At 46.4% G+C, this 23,566-nt stretch overlaps 1 protein-coding gene across 6 annotated transcripts in view; it reads right to left on the bottom strand.

Annotated features, from left to right (window-relative positions):
* Nucleotides 1–1,610: 1,610 nt before the first annotated feature.
* GARRE1 (granule associated Rac and RHOG effector 1) overlaps nt 1,611–23,566 on the bottom strand; it is a 1,148,859-nt gene continuing 1,126,903 nt past the window's right edge. For all 6 annotated transcript variants that reach the window (XM_069639445.1, XM_069639428.1, XM_069639448.1 and 3 more), the window contains one exon: nt 1,611–4,316. In XM_069639445.1, the coding sequence (XP_069495546.1) occupies nt 4,002–4,316 (315 nt within the window). In that variant the 3' untranslated portion in view covers nt 1,611–4,001. The remainder of the gene's footprint in view (nt 4,317–23,566) is intronic.

Consider the following 23,566-nt stretch of genomic DNA (forward strand, 5'->3'; position numbering starts at 1 on the left):
TCCTCATCCTGTAGTGGATCTTCACTATACTGGGTGTAAGGCTGGAAGTAAGAAGGGCCTGAAGACAGACCTTGCCTTGGAGTCTCAAACCAATGTTTCTTACCAGGGGGCTGCGGGTCCCTAGATCCTGAGGAAGTAGCACCATCAGGGGTATAGGTGAGGAAGTGTTCTGGGTTCTTGGAGTAGAAGTCAGCCAGGGAAGACATTCTCGTCATTACCCGGTCTACATCTTCACTGCTCCATTTTCTGGAGCTGGGAATGACAATTCCATGAGAGGGCTCCCCTTCTATTCCCATATCGTGAGGAGTAGGAGGGACCAGTTTGGACTTGGGGGAAGGGACAAAGGTCTTGGATTTTTGCTTATCTGAAGACTTTTGGCTGTCCTTAAGTGTTTGTGGTGCATAAGAGAGAGATGGCTTCTTTTGCTGTTTACCCCCTCCTCATGAGTAGAAGAGTTTCCCTTGTGTTTACACCTTCTCCGAGGTATCCGACGCCTGGCGTCAAGATTCGGGGGTACTGTCTGATGAGCGTACCTCCATGACTTTGGTGAGTGAGGCACCTTTGGCAACTGTGGACGGTTGCCTGGTGTCGTGCGGCGATCTGACTGAGAACGCCCAGAGGACACTGAATTGGTGGACCGCTCTCTGCGTGCCTCTTTCCGGGAACTCGACACGCGCGTCGAGTCTCGGTTGGACTTTGAGTGTTTAGGTGCAGAAGTGGTGTGGGTAGCGCTCGTGTCGCCGGGTGTGTTCCCCATAACTGCCCTGCCGGACAGCCTTCCGAGGTCGGGGACTTGCGCTTGGGCGTCTTGCGACACCTTGTTGCCCTTGCCGTCCTTGCCGTCCGAAAGTATTGCGTCGCTGCCATCACTGAAGGTGTCCTCCGCTTCCATGGCCTTTCGTTGCCTGGCGTGGTGGGCCCAACGTTTGGTCGAGCGGTCCTTAAGTGTCTTAGCTTTGAACCGGCTACACGCTCTGCAGTTCGTCTCGGGGTGGTCCCTCGGCAAGCAGAGGTTACAGGTGGCATGTTTGTCAACCCAAGGATACTTGCGGTTGCACTTGGGGCAGAATTTGAAAGGGGTACCCTCCATACGCACCCTATGGCAGCGGGCAAGTGTGTGTAGGAAAATATATATGAGTGTAGAGTATGTTACCACCCCCCACTCTCCCTACTTGCAGGGCCGAGGCCAGCGGCTTTCCTAGGCCCAAAGTCCGTCGTGCAGCTCTCAACGGTTGTTTCTTCTCCGGGCCGGCGTCGAACTTCGAATCTCGATGATTCGACGTGGTAGTGGAAGAAACAGGGAATAATTATTGATTTTTAGCAAAATATGGCTGAAAGCCAGGGAAGTCTGCAGAATGCTTCCGTCAAGTATGGCGGAAAAAAACAATCTGAGGGTCCTACACGCGTGAGGGATCATGGGTACAGTGGACGTCACACTAGGGATAGTATTACTGGCACACCCTGTGTCGACGCCCATTTTCGAGTTTCGGAAAACAAACTATAATACTCTGCAGCTTCCACTAGATGTCGGCCTATGCACAGCATGTGATCTAAGCAGATTCCACAAGCCTCAGAAATATATATATGTCTGGCAATAAAAAAAGTCTCCATGTTATTAAATGTATAACTTTAATAAAGCAAATAGTTATTTTACTTACAAGAGATTTAAAAGTAAAATACAAAATGTACAGTTCCAGTTAAGAAACATTTGACTATTCACACAAAGCATTGCAATTTAGGTTGACATTAGCTAAGCACCAAACCTTTGCACCTGGCAGTTTAAATGACAAAGTTAATGGCAAGACATTTTTGCCAAGTGCAATATGGTTCATATTACCAGTGTTCAGAACAATTGGAAGCAAATAACATAGCACTTACATGGTGAAAGTGTGCACACAGAGAAATGGTTTACTTTCAGGTTCCACAAGGTATGTGTGTTACAATTTTATAAACTGCCACACGCAGACAACAATTTCAGTTGTAAAAGAAAATATGTAGTTAAACATTGAATTGGCACTTGAAACTGGAAAAGTCAAATTTCACTATAAATCTAGATTTGCGTCCTGAATGGCCATCTGTGTTTTTACAATAGCCATTGTGGGATTTTAAGTGCAACCAGATTCTGGATTTAAGGTTAACCAAATACGTATAGCACTGAGTGTTCTAATGAGAGGAAACAGACAAACAATTGTAACTAACATTTTCAGCAGAATATCTTTAAGTAAAAGTAGTACAGAATATCTAATGAAACATTACATACAAAAGCAAAACATTGATTGTGCAAAGCACATTACTATAAAATGTCTATTTACATAAAACAATTCTTTGTAAACATGGTAAGTATAATTTTCAGAAAACATGGTGACGATATAAATACAGGCAACATTGGCATCCTCAAACAGCACAAACAGCAACATTCTGGGCTTGCAAACACAGCCCATTACCATACAAACAGAAAAATGGATGGGTTATTAAAACACCCAACTTTTTTAATAGTTTTAGTGTTTTATATACATATATATTTTTATTATATATATTCTTTTTTTGGTATATTTAGATATAAATGCATTTTAAATTGGTAGAAAATGGGAACAAAAATGTGCTTTTACTATCTTCGCTGAAACAATTTATATGAAGTTAATAAAGACAACTAAATTACCCACTTTCCTAACATATTAGAATAGTGTAATGATTTAAGAAAATACAAAAATAAGATTAATACTGTCAATACTTTTACCCCCGAAAATATCGTGGGTTATTATTTACTCTTTCAAAGATGAAATATGAAAATTTAAATAAAGTAACTATAAAGAATTCTCTGTAACCTAGTATAATATACAGTGGGCTAACTATACAAATATATTTATATTTCTTACCACTGTTTTTCAACATTGTTTTTGTGAGCACCATTCCTTCTCCTGCATTTACTTTGGTTGGAAGAATTATCCTTTTTCCACAGGTTGTATTGGTTTAATGGCACGTTATGACTGTACATAATTACATTATGTTCAGTGCTTTAAAAAAATAGTGTTATCATCACCTTTATACTCATTTTTTAAATTTTTTAATCTAGTTTCTTATCTGAGCCAGCTCACTAGGTGTTTAGTTTTAAATTGTAGCATATGAAATAAGACTTCTCAATATGTCCAAGTAGTCAATCATCAAAATTTCACACATTTAAGGAGCACTATGTGGATAACGCCTTTGGCCAAATGTAGCAAGTATTTAACATATACATGAAAATTCAGATCAAAGACGCACATAAAGCCAATTCATATCCTACAGCAGCAAGGATAAACATATTTGACAAGTTACTGTGTTTCCATCTAATCTGAATTTAACCATGAACGCTCTTGCAAAAATCTGTATTTGCAATTCTACTTCTGCAACCTTGTTGTCACACTCACATGTTACAGTCATGAATTGCTATTCCACTATATTGCAAAAGAAAAAGAATTGTCAGGCAGCCAATTTAGAATAGACAGCCTTGAAAACTTGTGTTTGTATATAAATCTGAAGAGACCAGTGATGAGCAAAGTTAGGGCCAGTACGCCTGTCATTTACAAAAGATTCCAAGGTGTTTTCAGCAATATATGTTCAATTATAAACCTATGTGAAAAAATAGCTAGAAAATACAGTGTTTCATATGGTTGTCTTTTTAGTAATTTTGTTAAAAAGTAGTTTTCCAAAGCAAAGGTAATATACACATTTTAAAAGCCTTTCTACATCACAGTTTCAGACTGCTTTATGTATGTAATACAACAGACGTGGTGGCTTTATTTGCTCAAAACTGTAAAATTTGAATTAAAATGCATATATACACATCAGTGTCACTGGTAGTTTTGTACAGAATCATCATCTGGAAATATTTCACTCCATGTTAAAAAAAAAGCAAAAAGACTATAATGCACTTCATTACACAAGTAAAACTGTGAAACAGATATGTACACCACTTCTAAGATTGTTTGGCCCTATGTTAAAGTCAACTAATCTGTTGGGTATCAGTACTGATGCAGGTACGAGGGTCTGCGCTCATGCTTTACTGGAAAAGATTTAAAGCCCTTGTTCATCTGCTTATGCTGCGAAGCCTGTTGCTGAGCCTGCTGCTGTGCATAAGCAAATGTAGAGATCCCCGCTGATGGAGAGCAGTCGTTTGCAGTGGACCACACAGGGGACTGTAAAATTTGCATTGTATCATTCCACTGGCTGACAGGATTAGTCATCTGGTACAATGAAGTTTGATTTGGCAGCGTGTTTGTGTGCGGAGAAGAATGTTGCCAAGGAGCCTTAGGAGGCCACGTTTTTGTTTTAATATCCTGTTGAATAAAAAAAACGTGCATGGTTAGAAGTATTTTTATTTGCATGGTAGTGCTTATTTCAATGTGTTGATTAAGACATTTGAGCATTCAAATACCTTTCAGTACAATGCCGACAACTACTGTAGAAAATGTTGAATATTTAAATTATTTTGTTTAGTTTTTTTATTATAATAAAAAATAATTCTAATATTATACATTCATACACTTCTTACATCACCTAACAAATTAATGTTTCCATATAAAAACTATGTTGGCTTTAACTTAGCGATCATAATTAACAAATAAAACACCAACTATTAAACTCCATCACAATATAAAATAAATTGACATTTTAAAATAAATTCATTCTGACCAGATTTTCCCCAAGAAGATGGCCCTAGACCAATTAGAAATCTATGCATCATGATCAGGATAACAATACCAATACAATTCAGTAGTCTACACCACAAGATCAAAGAAATAATTTCTTCACTATCAAAGTTACAGCTATTGAAATGCTTCCTATGTATATTAAACATATGTCTACACTCCGTAAATTGATCTTAAATAGTTTAAAGTTGTTCAGGAGTATTACAAAGTCTACAGGGTAGATCTCTGACTGCAAGACTTCTCCTGGGGCCACTCTAGTGTCGGAAAGAGGTTACATCTACAGCATATATAGGAGGTATGCACACTTACGACAGGTCAATGTTCCAAGTACCTTAGTAAGGTTTTATATTTCTTAACTACACATTTTTGCTGTTTGAATAGACCATATTTATTTCTATCATCATACTGCATACCCAAATCATATAATTTGGCCATGTTTTGAACTTCCCTGAATTATTCCAGAGAAGATCTATGTTTCCACCAATAGTTTCTAGATAGAAGTTATTCTCCGGAGCCTAGTGTTAAAGGCGTTTCGAATCCCCTTTTATTAAAGTGGTATTCTTTGTGGCATAGAGGGTATTTTTGGCAGATTAAGGATCTTCTGCAGGGATTCCAGACCCAATTCGGGCCTAATCAAAGTCATAGGAAGTCTTGGGCATAACATCAATCTATTTCCAAATGTAACCATCCAATCGGGTAAGATCTTTTTCACTGATGGCATCACTTACCTTCAAACCGTAAGAGGCATGGTAGAATGTTCAGTTTATAGAAATTGATTAGCAGGGTTAACAAATAGGCATAATATTATTTTTTTTTAAATTTGTTTTCATTTTGTAAAAGAAGCATCATCACATTGATCCTCAATCCTGCAAAATTCAGCAGGGATCCCATTTTGCTTTATATTGGAAATCCCAGGTAAGTAAGGTGTTGAACTACCATTACTTTATTATTCGCTATATACCAATTACATTCCTTCTTTTTTTCTTAATTGGTAAAAGCCATAATTGCAGTCTTATCTGAATTTATCGTAAGGCCATTGATGATCACATACCTCAATAATTTGCCAGCGATTGCTGTACCTCGTTGTGCGTATGAGTGAGGATAAGGAACAAGTTACTTACCTGTAACTGTTGTTCTCCAGCATGGGTCTGGCATGGATTCACATGCTCATGAATATTCCCCGTCGTCAGGCTGGGAATCCTCGGTAAAGAAAAAACCAGTATCAGTTTCGTTTCTGATCTGTCTTTCGTAGTAATAACCAATCACTGGTCTCTGCGTCATACTGACCACAGCCAATGACTGCCCTCTACCTAAGCACCGCCTCTGGCAGCCATCTTCAGATTTGGAAGCACGTGAAGTGGCAGTATGACCAAGTGAAGAGCCGCAGAGGGGTAGGCGGGAGGGTTCGCATGTGAATCCATGCCAGACCCATGCTGGAGAACAACAGTTACAGGTAAGTAACTTGTTCCTTCTCCAGCATGGGGTCTGGCATGGATTCACATGCTCATGAATAAAGAATACATAGCAGTACCCACATGCACAACCACGGGAGGTGGCAAAGGCTCAACATTAAGCATCACATCAACTCAACATTAAGCATCTTACCTCCTCACCAGGCTCACCTCAGGCGAACAGGTTGCGCAGCACTGCTTGGCCGACCCTGGACTCCTCCCTGGAATCCCGGTCGACGCAGTAGAATTTCGTGAAGGTGTGCGTCGACCTCCACGTAGCAGCCCTGCATATGTCCAGCAGGGGCACACCAGATAGGAACGCCGTGGTAGCTGCGATCGCTCTGGTGGAATGGGCTCTCGGACGGCCAGGCAGCGGTCGGTTTGCCAACCGGTGACAGCACATGATACAGCCGGAGAGCCATCTGGAGATGGAAGCCTTCGAGAGAGCCTTCCCCTGATTGACAGGTCCAAAGTTCACAAAGAGTTGTGACGTCTTCCGAAAACCCTTCGTGCGGTCCACGTAGAACTTCAGCGCTCTAGCTACATCCAGCGAGTGCAAAGTCCTCTCAGCCGGCGACGAAGGCGACGGGAAGAACACAGGTAACACCAAGGGTTCGTTGAGATGGAAGTCCGACGGTACCTTGGGCATGAAGGAGGGGTGCGTCCTGAGCACTACCCTCGTGTCGTGGAAAGTCAAGTACGGGGCCTTGCAGGAAAGGGCCTGGATCTCTCCCACTCGTCGTGCGGAGGTGATGGCCACAAGAAAAGCTGTTTTCCACGATAGAAACTTCAACGGGGCCGAGTGCAGAGGCTCGAACGGAGGTCCCATGAGCTTGGTCAGCACCACGTTGAGCTCCCACGCCGGGGCCGGAGCCTTCACCGGCGGGAACGATCTGAACAGTCCCTTCATGAACTCTTTCACCAGACGATGAGACCACAAGGACGTCCGGCCCGTGGTTCTGGTGTATCGGGAGATCGCAGCAAGATGAATCTTGATGGACGCATGTGCCAGACCAGCTTTGGCCAGCGTCAGCAGGTACGGCAGTACTTGGGGAGCCGTAATCCGTAGAGGGTTAATCTTCTGTGCGTGGCACCAGACAGAGAACCTCTTCCATTTGTGTCCGTAGCATTTAAGAGTCGAGGACGCCCTGGCCTTTGCAAGAACCTCTCTGCAATCGGCCGGTATGTCGTATCCTCCAAACTCTAGTGCTGCAGGAGCCAGGCCTGCAAGTTCAGCGACTTCGGGTCGTGGTGGAGGATGGCGCCTCCTTCCCTGGAGAGTAGATCCGCGTCCGCCGGCAGCTTGATCGGCGGGGACGCTGACAAGTCCAGAAGGTCCGGGAACCATATCTGCCTCGGCCACGCAGGTGCGACGAGGATCATCCTGCACCGTGACCTCTTGAGCTGGTTGACGAGCCGGATTAGCAGAGGCAAGGGAGGGAACGCGTAGAGGAACAGGCCCTCCCAGGGGAACGAGAAAGCATCGCCCATGCTCCTCGTCTGGGGAAACCTGCTGGCGAACCTCCGGCACTTGGTGTTCGTCGCCGTCGCGAACAGGTCGATCTGGGGTGTGCCCCACCGTCGGAAGAGGCGATCCACCAGATCCTGCCGTAGTTCCCACTCGTGGCACGAGCGCAGCTCCCTGCTGAGTGAGTCGGCGATGGTGTTTTTTATCCCTGCCAGATGAAACGGCACCAGAAAAATCCCTTGGGCGACGGCCCAATGCCACAGGTCCTGCGCCTCCTTGGACAGCGCTGGGGACCTGGTTCCGCCCTGTTTCCTGATGTAAAACATGGTGGTGGTGTTGTCGGTGAAGATCCTCACCACCTTGCCCTTGAGGGACGGAAGGAAGGACCTGAGGGCCCAAAACACTGCACGGAGCTCCAGGACGTTGATATGTAGGGACTTCTCCGTCGGGAGCCAGAGTCCCCTTGCGTGCAGATTTTCGGTGTGCGCTCCCCACCCTTCCAGGGAGGCATCCGTGGTCACAGTCTCCTGGTGGGCTGGGGTCTGGAAGTCCATGCCCGCCGTCAGATGCGCGCGGGTGCCCCACCACCGTATCGCTCGTCGGAAACTCTCGTCGAGCTTGATCCTTTCCTCGAAGCTGCCCGTCGTCTGGATCCAGCGCGCATCCAGGAATTCTTGCAACGGGCGCATCCGGAGCCTGCACATGGGAATGAGGTAGATGCAGGAAGACATCATCCCGAGGAGGGACTTGATGGACCTCACTTTGGCCGCGTCGGCCACCAACATCCGTTGCACCTTGCCCAAGATGGTCCTGGTCCTCTCCTCCGACGGGGAGGCCAGAAGGGACACTGTGTCGAGCCTCGCTCCCAGAAACAGTGCGACTTGCGCGGGCACCAGGTGGGATTTGGCGTAGTTCACGGAGAATCCCAGGTCCGTGAGGAGTTGGACGGTCCTTGCCGTGTGGACCACGGCGAGCTCCCTCGTCTTGGCGCGGATGAGCCAGTCGTCCAGGTAGGGGTAGACGTGGATCCCCTCGCGGCGCAGCTGCGCCGCCACCGGTGCAAGGCACTTGGTGAATACCCTGGGTGCCGACCGTAGTCCGAAGGGAAGGGCTTTGAACTTGTTCAGACGTCGCAGGTCCAGGATGGGGCGCCATCCTCCCGTCTTCTTCTTCACGAGGAAGTATCTCGAGTAGACTCCGGAGCCCCGAAGCCTCTTTGGGACGAGTTTGATGGCGCCCTTTCTGAGCATCGCCTTTACCTCCAGGAGAAGTTGAGGGACGTGAAGTTCTTTCCTGGCCACGGGGGGGACGCGCGGGCACCTTCTTTGAAACTCGAGCGCGTGGCCCCGGGCCAGGGCGTCCAGCACCCAACGGTCGGTGGAGATGGACTCCCACACGCTGACGAAGCCCGCCAGCCGGCCTCCCACCGGGGTGCTTCGGTGGGGGCCCGACCCCAAGGCCGGTTCAATCCTGCTTGGACGCGGCCTTGCCGCCTTGACCTCCTTGGCGACGACGGCGGGGTCCGCTAGACTTGCCTCGTCCTCTGTAGGCCTCTTGCGACGACGAGCGGGCCGCTTGACGGTAGGAAGCGAAACCGCCGCCGGAACCTTTGGAGGCGCCCTTGCCTCCGCCGCTCCGAAAGGGCGTCCGTCGTTGCAGGACTCCAAGGGCCCGGGCCGTCTCAGTATCCGCCTTGATGGCCTGAAGGGAATCGTCCACTGTCTTCCCAAACAGGTTGTTCCCGTCGAAGGGCATGTCCAGGACTCTGGTCTGGACGTCCTGCCGGAAGTCCGTAGCTTTGAGCCATCCACGACGTCGAAGGCAAACACCGTTGCCCAGCTGGCGGAATCCAGTGTCGGCGATGTCCGTCGCCACGGTGATGGCGTGGTCCGAGGCCACCTCACCTTCCTGCAGGATCTCAAGGGCCTCCGCCCTCTTGTCGTCCGGCAGAAAATCCAGCAGGGGAGCCATCTTGTACCAGAGCTCCCTGTCGTAGCGGGCCACGATAGCCAAAGCGTTGGCCGCTTTAATCGTCGTCGCTGCCGACGAGATGACTCTACGCCCCATAGTATCCAATTTCTTTCCCTCGCCGTCCGGCGGGGAAGTCGATGTGGAGGCCGCACCCCCCCCGCTTTCTTCCTGGCTGCCGCGGAGACGACGGAGTCCGGGGTAGGCTGCGCCCGGAGGCATAGGGGGGCCGTGTCCGGGACCCGGTACTTTTTCTCGTACCGGTCTCTTCTAGCTGGCGTCGTGGAAGGGTTCTTGAGGAGGGAAAGGCCCTCATCCCAAATGTCGTCCAACAGAGGCACTGCGAGGACCGTCTTCCTCTTGGCCTCGCGCCGCTGATAAAGGAAGCCTTCCTTTTTCTTCTCCTCAGGGCAGAGTTGGAAAAGCTCGGAAGCCCTGGAGATCATGGAGTGGAAAGATCCGATCTCGTCGGGCGGAGAGGCCCTGGTGGGAGGCGACGACGGAAAATCCTCGTCGTATGCCTCGTCGTCCGTACCCGTCGCTGCCGTGTCAGTCCCCGTATCATCCCCTCGGGTGGACGGGGAGGAGGGCTGGAAGGGGCGCGACGGTTGAAAAGGAGGTGGTGGATGGATCCTTCTTTTCTTGGTAGGGGGAACACCAGAAGGTCCCGGTTCTGGATCCCCCGACGGGAGAGGTTCCTCCGTCGGTAACGGTAGCCTCGTCCTTATCTCGGAGCATAAGGACTGTATGGCCAACAAAATGGCCGCCGAGTTGTCTTGCGGCGCTGGCAGAGGGGAATCCGACGGGCGAACAGGGGCCCCGTCGGTATCCTCGACGATGTCGTCGTCGTCACCTGCGTCGGGGTCCATTCCGACGGGCTGGCCTTCTTCCACGCCTAGGCCGTGGCTTAAGACCTCGATCAGTTCCTCTTCTGAGGTTGAGGCCGACTCTACGACGACGCCCTGCCCCCCCTTCTTCTTCCCCACGGAGGGTTTCACGGGGGTCCTATCGATGGGCACAAAGGAAGACTCCCTCCGAGGAGGCAGGGAGATTCTGGGCCCTGAGGTCGCCACCACTGGTGCAGCCACCACAGGCTGAGCCAGGGCCGCCGCGACCGTTTCGATAGAGGGCTTGGCCGGATGGATCAAGGCCTTCACCACCTTAGGTGCGCTCACCGCCTTATCCTTGAGGGAGGGGGCACTGCCACGCTCCTCCTCTGCCTTAGAGCTCGACCGGGGCCTCTCCAGGAGCTTCGCCGGGTGCTCGGCCTTCCTCTTACCCGACCCAGAGCGTTGGCTCGTGGTTGATGGTGCCGGGGAGGGTGCGCCCTGCCTGGCGCCCGCAGAGCCCGACCGTTCGGCGCTCCCGGTGCCAGCGGACTCGCGGTGCTTGGCCTTATGTTGGGCCCCCGTCGCCGGGGCGCCCTCAAAGGTCTTAGAAGACCGCTCGGATTTCTTCTTCTTCTCGCCAGACGGGCTCTTACCCTCCAGCCAGTTGGCGAGACGTTGATGGCGGTCCTTCATGGTCCGTTCCGACATGTTGCCGCAAAACGCACAGTCCTTCTCCACGTGCGTCTTGTCCTCATGAAGGCAGTAAAGGCAGAAAGAGCGTTCGTCCTCCTTGAAGACGTTCTGCAGCTGGCATCCAGGGCAGACCCTGAACAGCTTTCCGGGCGTCGAGCTTCCCTTCTCCTGGGCCATCTCCGAGACAGGGCCTGAGAAGCTTCTGGAGTCCTCCGAAGTGTAGCTCGACGAAATCTTCACCCTTGAGGGGCACAGATGAATCCGACACGGGTCCCCGTTGATCGGATGTAGGATCGGTGGAGCTTGAGGCTCTTTTGACCGAAAGAATCGAAGTTTTTTGTAAAAAGCGCGAAAAAATAGCACTAACGCTCGAGAGCAATAGCACGAGGATCCCAACACATGAACGTGCGGTAAAAATCTGAAGATGGCTGCCAGAGGCGGTGCTTAGGTAGAGGGCAGTCATTGGCTGTGGTCAGTATGACGCAGAGACCAGTGATTGGTTATTACTACGAAAGACAGATCAGAAACGAAACTGATACTGGTTTTTTCTTTACCGAGGATTCCCAGCCTGACGACGGGGAATATTCATGAGCATGTGAATCCATGCCAGACCCCATGCTGGAGAACTGGATCATCTGGAAAAATGTAAATATTTACGTGACTATTGCCCAATTTAGGTGGAAAAGAATGAGCCTTTGTTAAGAATTCCACCAAATCCGAAGGGTAAATATTGAAAAGGGTGGGTGCAAGGACACAACCTTGTCATAAGCCAATCGTAGTATATATTTTACTAGAGAGAGCCCCATTCTAGTTTAACCTGATATATTTCTGTGTTCTTAAGCAGCAGGATGAGTATTGTTAGTAGCCACAGGAGAACACCTCATTCCTGCATCGTATTCCATAGCCTTTATCTATTGATACAGTCAAAAGCTGCACTTGGGTCTTTAAATCCTGCAAACCTAGAGGGTGTCTCCTTTCCCCATGTATCCATTTTTAGCAATTTAAGGATGAGCCCATTCAATGTAGTCTCCACGCCTTTTGGGAAACCCATCTAAAGCATGTTGGTGAGTTTTGCAATGTAAAGTGTGCGTTTGTTAAAGCAACCCCAGTTTTTAATGACATCTGCTGGACGGGAGGAAGGAAAATATCTTGAGGGAGTGGAGCAGTGTTTTACTGCAAAATCAGCTATTATAAAATGAAGATAATGAAATTTAAACTGGCTCTTTTTTTTAAAGTGTGCGATGTTAATTTCTACTGATCACTTTCAGTATATATTTTAGCGATGAGAATGTTACAATTGTCCTACTGAGCCAAACACATCATCTAAGCCTAGACTAAATACAGACATTTTCTGACAGAATGTTGGCATTGCAAAATTGTACACTTTCATAATACCCATTTGCAAAGGGACAACATCAGTCAGGGTTCCTGCTTGTTTTGCATAAAAACAAAGGGCATTTTGGGAACATAGGAAAGACCAGAAAGATCAGAGATCTTAATAGATGGCAAATATATATGCGGCATTAGAGCTGTATTATTGAATTTCTACGTGCATGACGAACACTGTGCCTGTTGCTCATTGAACATTTCACAACACTCGCCCCAATGTTAAAATGTAAAACAGACATACACTGATTCAGACAGCATTAGGTTTTGGATGAGCAGATGGCTGTGAAATCAGTCACTCCATTGGGGTCAATGGGCTGTCTGGAGAGGTGTCCTTGTCCTAAGCAGAATTCTAACCAACCCTCAATTTAAGGGCGGCTGTGCACATGCTCAGTTCCCAATATGCAGACAATTTAAGATCATTACATATTTAGGATATATAGATTTATTTCTGCTCAAAACATTTAGCTTTAGACTTCCTTGAGTCACAGATGCCTATTCAATAACAGTTTCTACCAAACAACCGTTTAATATTGTGGAGACACCGCCACGTGTTAGGCCATTGATTAAAAATCTCCCAATGATCTGTAGTTGTTATAGTGCCCGAGATGGTGGGTTTTGAGGCGATAATCCAGAAAAAGATATTGATGAATATTTTACTTGTGAAAATGTGTCTCCTAATGAAGGGTTTGGTGTTGCATGTGGCCCACATTCCGAACGTATTCCTAAAATCATGGACCTAATTGTAACAGCTAAAACTCCAGCAAAGGAAAATACTGACTAATGAAGTCACCAATCAGCTGAGGTAAAGTCTCTACAAGAAAGCATGTTTGATTTGACTTGGAAATCCAGGCCAAACATGAATCGAGGTTCACTGAAGGATCCAGATTAGACGTGAAAAGGTTCTCTTACTTCTATCTAAACAATATCCAAATAAGGCCCCTTTATTTTCCTCGGCCATCTCCCATCAGTGCAGTGAAGTTTCAGACCAAACAGGTGATCAGCTTTCCTTGGTTGTGCATGTTAGAAGACATGCATAGAATTCCAAAATGACGAGATTCCAAGATGGCCGTCGCACTGAGAGGACGTGAGTGCTGGCGCTCCATCTCTCACTAAGCAACATTTTCTTCCCGTGGCCTGCATTTGGGAAACTATTACGCGGCCATATTGGTTGCAGCAACATTCCAGGATGATTCTGGGCAATCCTCTGACGCAGGAGAGAAGGATTTGAATTTCAATTTGGTGCGGAGGTGATTGTGGCGCTTAGCAGGAAGGTTGAAGGGATGGCTCCCCTGCCCAACATCATCCAGCTAGCTGGGGAAACCATCCCCCCTACAAGTGGAAAGCAATCAGCAGCAGACTTCGACCTTATAGGCAGCAGGAAGATGCTGGTGCTCCCCCGTTATGGGGACTGAAAGAACCGAAACGCTGGAAATTCTGAGGCTAGGTCAGTCACTGCTAAAGAATGCAAAACTTTCGACATTGTGTAGTGGGAGGGAGGGAACTGAGCACAGAGCTGAAACACCAAAGGAGCAGCAACAGTGGATAACACGGAAGCATTAACCCGGTAAAGCCACGCGCGGTGTCCGGATGAGGTAGATTGTCTGTTCCCAGATACCACAGTGCACATTCTCCTTTTTAAGTGTACTCTGATCAGGGAATCTGAGGCAAACATTAAAATTTTGTGCCACCGGAGTATTTCTCAGGGACTACGAATCTGCTGCTGCAAGCCCCATTTTACTGGGGATATTTGGACTACATAGGTGTTTAGAGGAGTCAAGTACACGCCAAGAGGCATGAAGAAACAGACCCTTACTAGCCGCACACAACCTCTCTGAAAACCGGCTACCCCCCCTGAAAAAACTCTGGAGGAAAGACACGGAAAAAAGCATGACTGCAGATCCCTCCCTTGAACGACTTTCACTGGAGCCACACTCAGAAGACAGCCACATGGCAGCATCTAAAACAGACTTTGCCAAAAGCGTTCAAGACTTGCAGGACAAATTCTGTGCCTCCTTTTCAGATGCAATTCACTTCGTTTACCACAGAAATTAGACACTTGTTTGCGGATTATAGCAAGGAAATGTCATCCCTGGGTGAGAGTGTAGACTCAAATGAGCGGGCAATACAAGAACTAACAGAAGAAATTAAACAAGCTGAGATGGCTCTGGAGGACCTATCTAGAATCACTTGAAACCTTGAAATTCAAAGTGAAGATTTAGAAAAATCGCTCGAGGCGTACTAATATTCGCATAAGAAACCTTCTGCAAACAGTGTCAGACCAGAATCGTAAAGAGGCAGTTACGCAGATCTTCTCGAACCTTGTAGCTGCAGAAGAGCCAGAAGCAATCTAGTTGGATTGGGGTCATTGGACTGGCCTGAAGCTCACAGAGCCGGGAGCCCGCCTGCGAGATGTGTTGGTGGCATGTGCAATGTACCCGCAAAAGGAGCAGATTTTATGGGAGGCCAGAACAGCAGCTCCAATAACATATAATGGGGTAGACATTAACAAAGTGAAATGCAAGTGGTTGTCAGAGCTCTTCGCGCACATGATATCAAATATAGATGGACATTTCCATTTGGACTGGCCTTTTCGCTGGTGGGGAAGAAACACAGGATCACAACCCGAGAGGCCTGAATTGCGCTTCTTCAGATTGAGGAACAGGAAATCTTTGAAATTCCGGAAGGGGCTTCAGGAACTACGACATCGTGTACCAGACAGCTTCAACCGTGGAAATGGTCTACGGTAGTTCAACGCAGGAGACTGGGAGGAGATGCACGGTACGAGACCTGGAAAGTCCGGCTTAGAGGGCTTCACCCTCAAACAGAGACATAGTTGCCAAGTAAAGGAACAAGACAGAGCAGACATGACAGAACTACGAAAACAAACCAAAGAGATGAAGCGTTCCATCTTGGAATTGCATCTGTTCAGGTAGTGGATGGGGATGTTCGGACATCCCTCACTTTGCCCTGGAAGAAAAGGTGGGTCACAGCTGGGGTCCTTCACTCCAGGATACAATAGGTGTTGTGACTCGCCCCAGGGGACAATATGGGGACCGGGTGAGGGGGGATTTGGGGGCGAAGGGTGGGGAATGGAACTTGGGGCAGGGGAGGGATAACCGCTGTGCTATGAAAACTTTAGGAATATACAATCGTCGACCCCAAGGGAATTATATCACAATTTGCATAATTCAAATGTTTCTCATTGAATATTAGGGGGCTTAACACACCACTGAAACGCCGGAAATTGTTGGGACGCTACCAACCGGACTTGGTGGCGCTCCAAGAAACCCACATACAGCAAGCGGATAAGAATAAACTTTGCTTGCGTGATTACCCAAACATTACACAGGCAAATGCGGAGGGGAAGGTTGTGGGTGACCTCATTGCAATTAGAACGGCGGCGTTGTATTAAATTACATCATACTAAGATTCACAAAGAGGGACAATTTATATTTATGAGCCTTAAATTACCCTCAATACGGCTAACCGTGGTTAATGTTTATGCCCTTAACGCTGGTCAGGAGGAATTTTTGAAGTCCATTCACACGTTATGGCACACCTCCCACTACTGTTTCGTTGAAGCATACATTTACACAAGGGTAGATGAGGAGCCAAGTACCTCTACCGGAAGTTCCGCCCCTATTCTGCCTATATGTTGACAACCGGAAATGCAACATGCGCAATACCAGTGAGAATACCTATACCGCGAAAAGTCCTTGAAACAAGGTATCCATTGAGAAAACCCTATATGTATCCACCGAGAAATGACGACCTTCTGAAGGAAGTTCCGGAAGAAGTGTGAAAAAGAATGAGGAAAGACCTGGTGGCGTCACGTGATGCTGAGATGACGCACACATAAGAGATGCAAATGAAGTAAGAATATAGACCTTATAGAAGCTGATGACGAAGTAATGAAGTACGCAACATTTCGGGAGTGAAATGAAGATTGCACATGCAAACAAGCACTGAAGAAAATGCAAAACCATTTTACAATTGTACAGAAGCAGTAAGGCAAGTAGACTAAGTAATCATAAGGCTCTCTATATAGTGAATAGATTGCAGGCGATGCGCCAATGTATATACACATAGGAATATTTAGAATCTGGATGTTCCAAAACGCACTTTAGCAAACTTGGGCCTAGTGAATGAAAGGGCTGGAAATGTGGCACAGCAGAATAATAGTTGACTGCGAAGGAAGATTCGAGAAAAGCTTGCCTGGCCCAGTGTCAAGAGTCGGGACCGCCGAGAGCCTGGTTATCTACTTCATTTAATGGTATGAAAATACGATGAAGAGCTCAAAAACCTGGTCTCCAGTCACATGGTCGGATGAGAATAGACTTTGGGGAGAGCTACACCAAGACCAGAAGATGAGATCATGCTTCATTCCCTTTTATTCTCAGGCACAGTGAGCCTCTACAAGGCTGAGGTGAAAGGTATTAATTGAATGGCAGACCACAGGAGTGATGATGGATGGTGGACTAATTGGGTGGAGAGGCAGAACCACGCTCCAATGGTGATAGAGAGAAGTGTCTCCTGAAAAACTCATAATTTATGGACATGGAGGTTTCCTGTAGAGCTACTGAGAGATTTTGTCATCAGGGATAAAATTGCAGAACAGATACAGGAGTTCTTTTATTTGAATATGGTGAGCCAAACTGATATAAAACACAATATGGGACACTTTCAAAGCAACGCTTTGGGGCCTCTTAATAGCAGAAGCGGCCAAGAGATGCAAGCAGAAATTAGTGTTGGAAATAGAATTGGAGGAAGATCTTAGTAGGGCAATGAAACGTTTGGAAACAAATACAGGTCCGATCATGCAAAGGACATATAGGGCGGCAGCAGGCAGGCTTAATTTACAAAGTAACATCACATAATACAGAAGGGACATTTCCGCTTTCTTTGTATCTTAAGCAAAGATATTATGCCAAAGCTAATAAAACTGATAGATTGCTGGCTAATTGGCTTAGTCAGAAAATGATATCAAGGACTATACAATAGATTTGGCTACCCTCTGACGATATCATTACTGAAACCCCTCACACTCACAATTTCACGCATTCTAGTCAGATCTTTATCGTTCAGAGCATCCAGACTCTCACTTGCAGAAGGAGTATCTGCAAAACATTGACCTCCCTTGCTTAACTCCATTAGATAGGGAAGAGCTGAAACAGGACATCATGCAAGACGAAATTCTTAGGGTTATTACAGATCTTCCTCTAAATAAATCACCGGGTCCGGATAGATACCCGGCTATATTTTACAAAACATATCGGAACTTATTAGTCCCTGAATTGACTCAATTATATAACTCTTTCACACATACCGGTCATATCTCCCTTACTATGGAAGAGGCGAAAATAGTTATATTCCCTAAGCTTGACAAAGACCCAAGTAGCTGCTGGGTCATATCGCCCAATAGCTCTAATACACTTAGATGCAAAAATCTTTACAAAAGTCATCGCAAACAGGATGGAGGATTTGCTACCCTCATTAATACAGACAGACAAGACAGGCTTCATTAAAAAGAGGCAGACGCATGAAAATATAAGGAGAGCGTGTCACATCATAGAGAAGGTAGAGAAGAAAAAGATTTCTGCAGTACTCTGAATTGACGCTGAAAAAGCTTTCGATCGGGTTGAGTGGTCGCTCCTCTTTATTATCCCGGTCAAGATGGTATTCGGCCCAAAGTTTGTAAATTACACCAGAGCTAATTATATACATCCCACTGCGAGAAGACAAATTAATGGTCAATTATCCCATCCCATTTTACTACAAAGGGGAACGGCCTTGCTAGTGATAGCTCAACATTGGAAAGAGGAAGATCCTCTGCATATTAATGAATGGTTTTTAAAAGTTTGGAACTTTTTAGCGCTAGAATGGCTCACATACTCTATACACGGTGATCATTCTAAATTTAATGCAGACTGGATCTTGGTGTTAAACGTTCTGCAACAAGACTCTAATGTGGGATATTGCCACCGAAAACTCTGTATATTGGGACTGTGTTGAATGAAAACTGGACCATGAACACTCCCTGGAGAATAGACTTTTTTACTTGCTTTAATTATGTACAGCGATAAGGGGAGGGTGGGATACAGTACTGATGTTTAAAAAAATGCAAATAAAAAGAAATACATTTAAAAAAAGAATTCCAAAATGGCACCGGCTAGGAGGCCCTCCAAAAATAAAGATGCATATCCCTCACAAGCTGATAGGACCTTCACGGGGGTACATTTGTAATACCTCCTGAACACCTGTGCAGGGGATCATAGAAAAGCACTGAGCAAGCAGGCAAATTCACGAGGGCGTGGCACACTTCGTGCAGCAGAACGGCGAGTGATTATCGCCCTGAGCACACTGCAAATAAGGAACGGGGTAGAGTGTTACAGAGAAACGTGGAGAGGAGAAAGGAGGTGTGTTGAAATCATGCCATCGATTTCGACCCCCAAGGCGAGTGGAGAGTTTAGGTTGAGTGTCACTGGACGAACGAGGGGAGCAGAAGTGGTGTTTCTGGAGCCTTGGCAGGGAAATGAGGTAGAGGACACACACACTAGTGGATTCTGGGAAGAGTCTTTGGAGAAAAGGCTGCCGTAATGGTGGAGTATTGTAGTAGGGAAGCATAAGATATTTTATGCCTCACTGAGATCATGGTCGGGAGGAAGGCTTTGGGTTAACGCAAATGAGGTAGAGTTCCGGGAATCTCGAGCTGTGCAGTCAAAACTGCTGCATGGGAAGGAAAAACAGTATGATGATCGATGGAACCAGACATACAGACACTTCAAGACACTAGAGATTTATCATTGTAGTAAGTCCTGGACGGCGCTCAGTGGGAGTAAAGAGGGGTCCCACATTCACTTCGGGAGGGCTGAAGCAAGAGCGGCAAACCTTAGAGGATGAGGAAAAAGAGCAGCAGTTCCTCCTGGGGTTCCGGGACAGTTGGCACCAGGGATTGGAAGTGCTAATATAGCCCTCTTGCCCTGCAGAGGGCACCCCCAAAGGGCTACTGAAGCACAGTAGCAGCGTTTGAGTACGAATCCCTAAAGGAGAGAGAGCATACCTTATCCCGATGCCAAAAGGAAAGGAAGCTGTGGAGGAACACAGAGGAGCGTGCAACGCAATTGGCTGTTACAACAGTTTTTCTGAAGTGCTACCAACTTCGTCAAAACCATGCAACTGAGGCAGTACAAGACTCCACTCTTAATATAAGGCTGTACCACCTGAGTACATGGTAGCATAGACAGAGTAGCCAGGCACATCTTAGGAGGGAGAGCGGGCTGTAGAATCAGTACAAATGAAATTGTAATACAAATGATCCAAAGAAACACTTTAAATATATAATTTTTACATACAAATACAGGTAGGCCCAGATAAATCTAGGGGTAAATGAGTACTAACACATTATATGAAATCACGATTATAAAAACACAACACTATACTTGAAGGTACACAGGCCAAAGGATAAACCTTATTTGGAACACCTGAAAGTAGTTCTAGGGAAGCCAAAACCTTTTCATACACATTCAGTATAGGTCAAGCCTATTCTTGGGGAGTAAAAACCAACAGTTACTTTCACAAAATTTCCTTCAGTAATGCAAGGGCACTAGACCCTGCCGTCAACTGGACAATATACTTTTTATGAAAAGTGGAACACTTATTCCAGGTGCAGTAAAAACCTATAACTACTTTTGTGATAACACACAGTTATACCAGGTGAGTAAAACCTAAGGATGTAATATTCAATCACAGGTGCCTTTGAGATCAGTGAACCACAGAGAGATGAGCAGTAACTGTGGTAACTTATTTTTGCATGGCACAGAGCTAACCCAAGGTAAGGAAAACCCATATACTTTTTATATCTCACAAGCAGTCCAGGTTAGATCTTTCCCAGCTATAAGGATAGTTGAAGTATGACTTATCAGGGACAGTTAGAACCACAGACTCTAGGGTAGATAGCACAGGGAAAGTAAACACCAATGTTACACTTTACTGAATGACTCAAAGTTATTCTAGGTAGGCAACACCCTAAACACAGACTTATTCTAGACAAGCTAGCAGCAAGTCAGAGGAAGTAAGGCCCAGTTGGGGGACACTCATACAATTATCCTCAAAGGACTAATCTGGTGATAACAACAGTTGGAGGACAGTCGTGCAATTATCCTACAAGAATAATCTGGTGACACCAACACTTTACTTTTGGGAAGAGGCACAACCTAATCACAGGAGAGTAATATACCTTCACATCTACTTTCCATTAGACTGTCAAAACAGTTTCTAATGAAGAAAAGATGTTAACCATACTTTTAAGAATAGTGGATCACACATCCAAGGTAAGTAAGAACATTTGTAACTGTTCACTCTTAGAGTTACAGTTACCAACCAACTCTTTAGAAGCAAGTCACGTTTAAACACTTATTTTCTTCTCTATGCAAAAGTCCCAATCCCTTAAAAGTCTTTCCCTTATTCTTGGAGCATGAGTGTTCTCAGTGGCAGATGGTGGGGGGAGGGAGGGATCACTAGGATCCAGTGACCAAAAGGCAGTGTCAGGATAGGTTCTTTAGTAGCAAAAGTCAGAGTTCCTTAGGAAGATTGGGAAAACAGGTGAGTACTTCTGAGTTAGAAGAGGGTCCAGGGGCTTGGCAGAAGACACCCTAGCAGGATTCTAGCAGTGGGACTGGATGAGAGGCCTCCCCATCACAGAAAACAACCCACAGCTATACAGAAATCCTAACAGACTTAAGGTAAGTACATACCCAAGCCAACACAGTACCTCAGCATTTAAGAAGATTTTGCAGCAGGAGGACTTCAAGGACTGCAGCCAAATACCCGGTCAGTGGATTCCTTGTTTTGGTGACTGTAAACAAGACTTCAGAAGGAACTTTGCAGCAGGGATCGATGAAGAAGGCTCTAGGCAAGGTTTCCCTCGTGGCTGAATGCAGTTCTGCGGATTTGTCGCCTTTTCAAGGAGCACAGAAGAAGACAGAAAACTGCGGTTGAATTCTCGTCGTTACAAAGGTCCAGCACTCTGTTAAGGGACTTTTTGGACTTGATTCGTGTCTCTGGAGATACACCAGGATGCCCACAAAGTTTCAGCGAGATTCGGAAGACTGTGCACCACACGATGGCTTGAGGTCCCAGGGTAATGCATTAATGCATGGTCGCAGCAACACGTGGGATGGCTCAAAAAGCAGGTCTTCTTGAGTCTAGTGGGTCTCACCAGTCTCTGGGTCAGAGTCGTCGTCAACCTGGAGTCCCCAGGTCGATTGGAAGGAAGGGCTACAGCAGGCTCTCCGGTTGCTGGAAATCGTTCCTGCCGCTTTTCCTTATTCATCCTATTCGGTTTCGATTCCAGTGGTCGACTTCTCTTCAGGTCCCAGGTTCGCAGTATTTATCAGGAACTATGGCACAACCTTTGCATTCTCTCCCCGCATTTTACAAGAGGCGGTCTGGTTGTCCAATCAGGACAGCCAGCCCCCCCACTGTGATTTGTCCCCATTCAAGCAAGGTGGAAGACAAAGAGCTGTGGAGATTTGGACTCCTCCCTCGCTTCCTGCCCTCACAGACAGACTGGAGCCTGGGCGGGGAGGCCAGGGACTCCCGCCGAAGATAAAAATCACACAAAGGAATTTCCCGCCCCGGATGTCAGGGGAAGGAACAAGAAAGGACGAGAAACACTAAAACGGTGAAAAAAAAAGACTGGGGCCATTTTGGTAAAATGAGCACCTTTAGGTGCCTTTGCTGCAGCTGTGAACCCAGCCGGCAGTAAATGTGCACCAAATTAATACAAGGTATCACTGCCACAAGCCATTGAAGGTAAGCTTGTCCCTATAACCGAATTGTTACAGTTTTAGTGTCAGAGGGGATACATTGTATCTCCCCAGCACTCCACATAAGGTGGGGTGTGCTGGTTTCACAAAATAAAATGTAGAAGGGATCCAAAGATCCTTTGTACCCTTGCAAACTGTAGTTCTCTGAAGGTTAGCAAAAGAAAGTTAAAAGGGGTGCCCCTAGGGAAACCCAGCAACAACAGGCACTTATTGCCAATAAGTTGTTAAAGAGGATAACTTTAGACACTATGGAGAGTCAATGACACCCATAAAAAGAGTTAAAGATTCTCTAAGTGTGGAAAAAGGTTTTCACTCACAGAGGTATTAAAGAAAAATATCCCACTATTAAAGCAAAACGTTCTGGGGCGGACTTGGGTCAGGAAGATTTACCATTTCTGTGAAAATCTTACCTAACAGTTGTAAATAAGGAAGAATTGATTCAGTGCCTGTATGAGTTTCAATAAAAGATCACAGCATCGTTTCAGGACCAATTCTCTATGCTAAAGGCTGAGCTGAAACAATCTATGCAGGAAATGCAAGGCGAGATCAAGAAATTAGAAGCACGCTTAAACACAATTGAGCGTGCCCTACAGGACGTTGCTACCGATACCAAGATAAATGATTAACTGCTGGAACAACTCTTGAGACTCTCCCGAAATCTGGAAACTCAGAGCGAAGATCTATAAAATAGGTTGACAAGGTATGTCTAAAAAATGTGCCGAAGATATAGGAGATAAGGACCTAAAAGGCACTTCTTTGGAGATTTACTTGTAGACTCACCCACAGAAGACATCCATAGAGACAGAATCTATCACGTCGGGCCTTAAAGATCGGACCCGGGAGCAAGAGACGTATTAGTTGTAATGACGTCATATGGCTAGAAGGAAAATATTCTGAGGGCAGTGCGGACCACCGGGCCTACAAGTATTAATGGGGCAGAAGCGCAACTATTCCAAGATTTCGCCCCGGTGGTGCGAGATTTAATCCAAAAGAAAGTCCAATATAAATTGACTTCCTTTTGCTCTTCTCTTTTTGTGGGAAGACAAGCGACAGCATATCTCCACCTGTAGCGAAGGTATGAGTATCTTGACAATTAGTGAAGATTAAGCCGGTGGCACAGTTCCTACCCAACACGCTTTTCTGACCAGAAACGGACCATGGGAATGGTCATGGGTACCACAGGTGGGTGCACCGGAGGGGTGGGAGAGGAAGAGGTCACCCTCATTGAGTACCTAGAGATCCAAGTTGATTG

The sequence above is a fragment of the Ambystoma mexicanum genome, chromosome 1q (assembly GCF_040938575.1).
Source record: "Ambystoma mexicanum isolate Mex_15411 chromosome 1q, UKY_AmexF1_1, whole genome shotgun sequence".
Lineage (NCBI taxonomy): Eukaryota > Metazoa > Chordata > Amphibia > Caudata > Ambystomatidae > Ambystoma > Ambystoma mexicanum.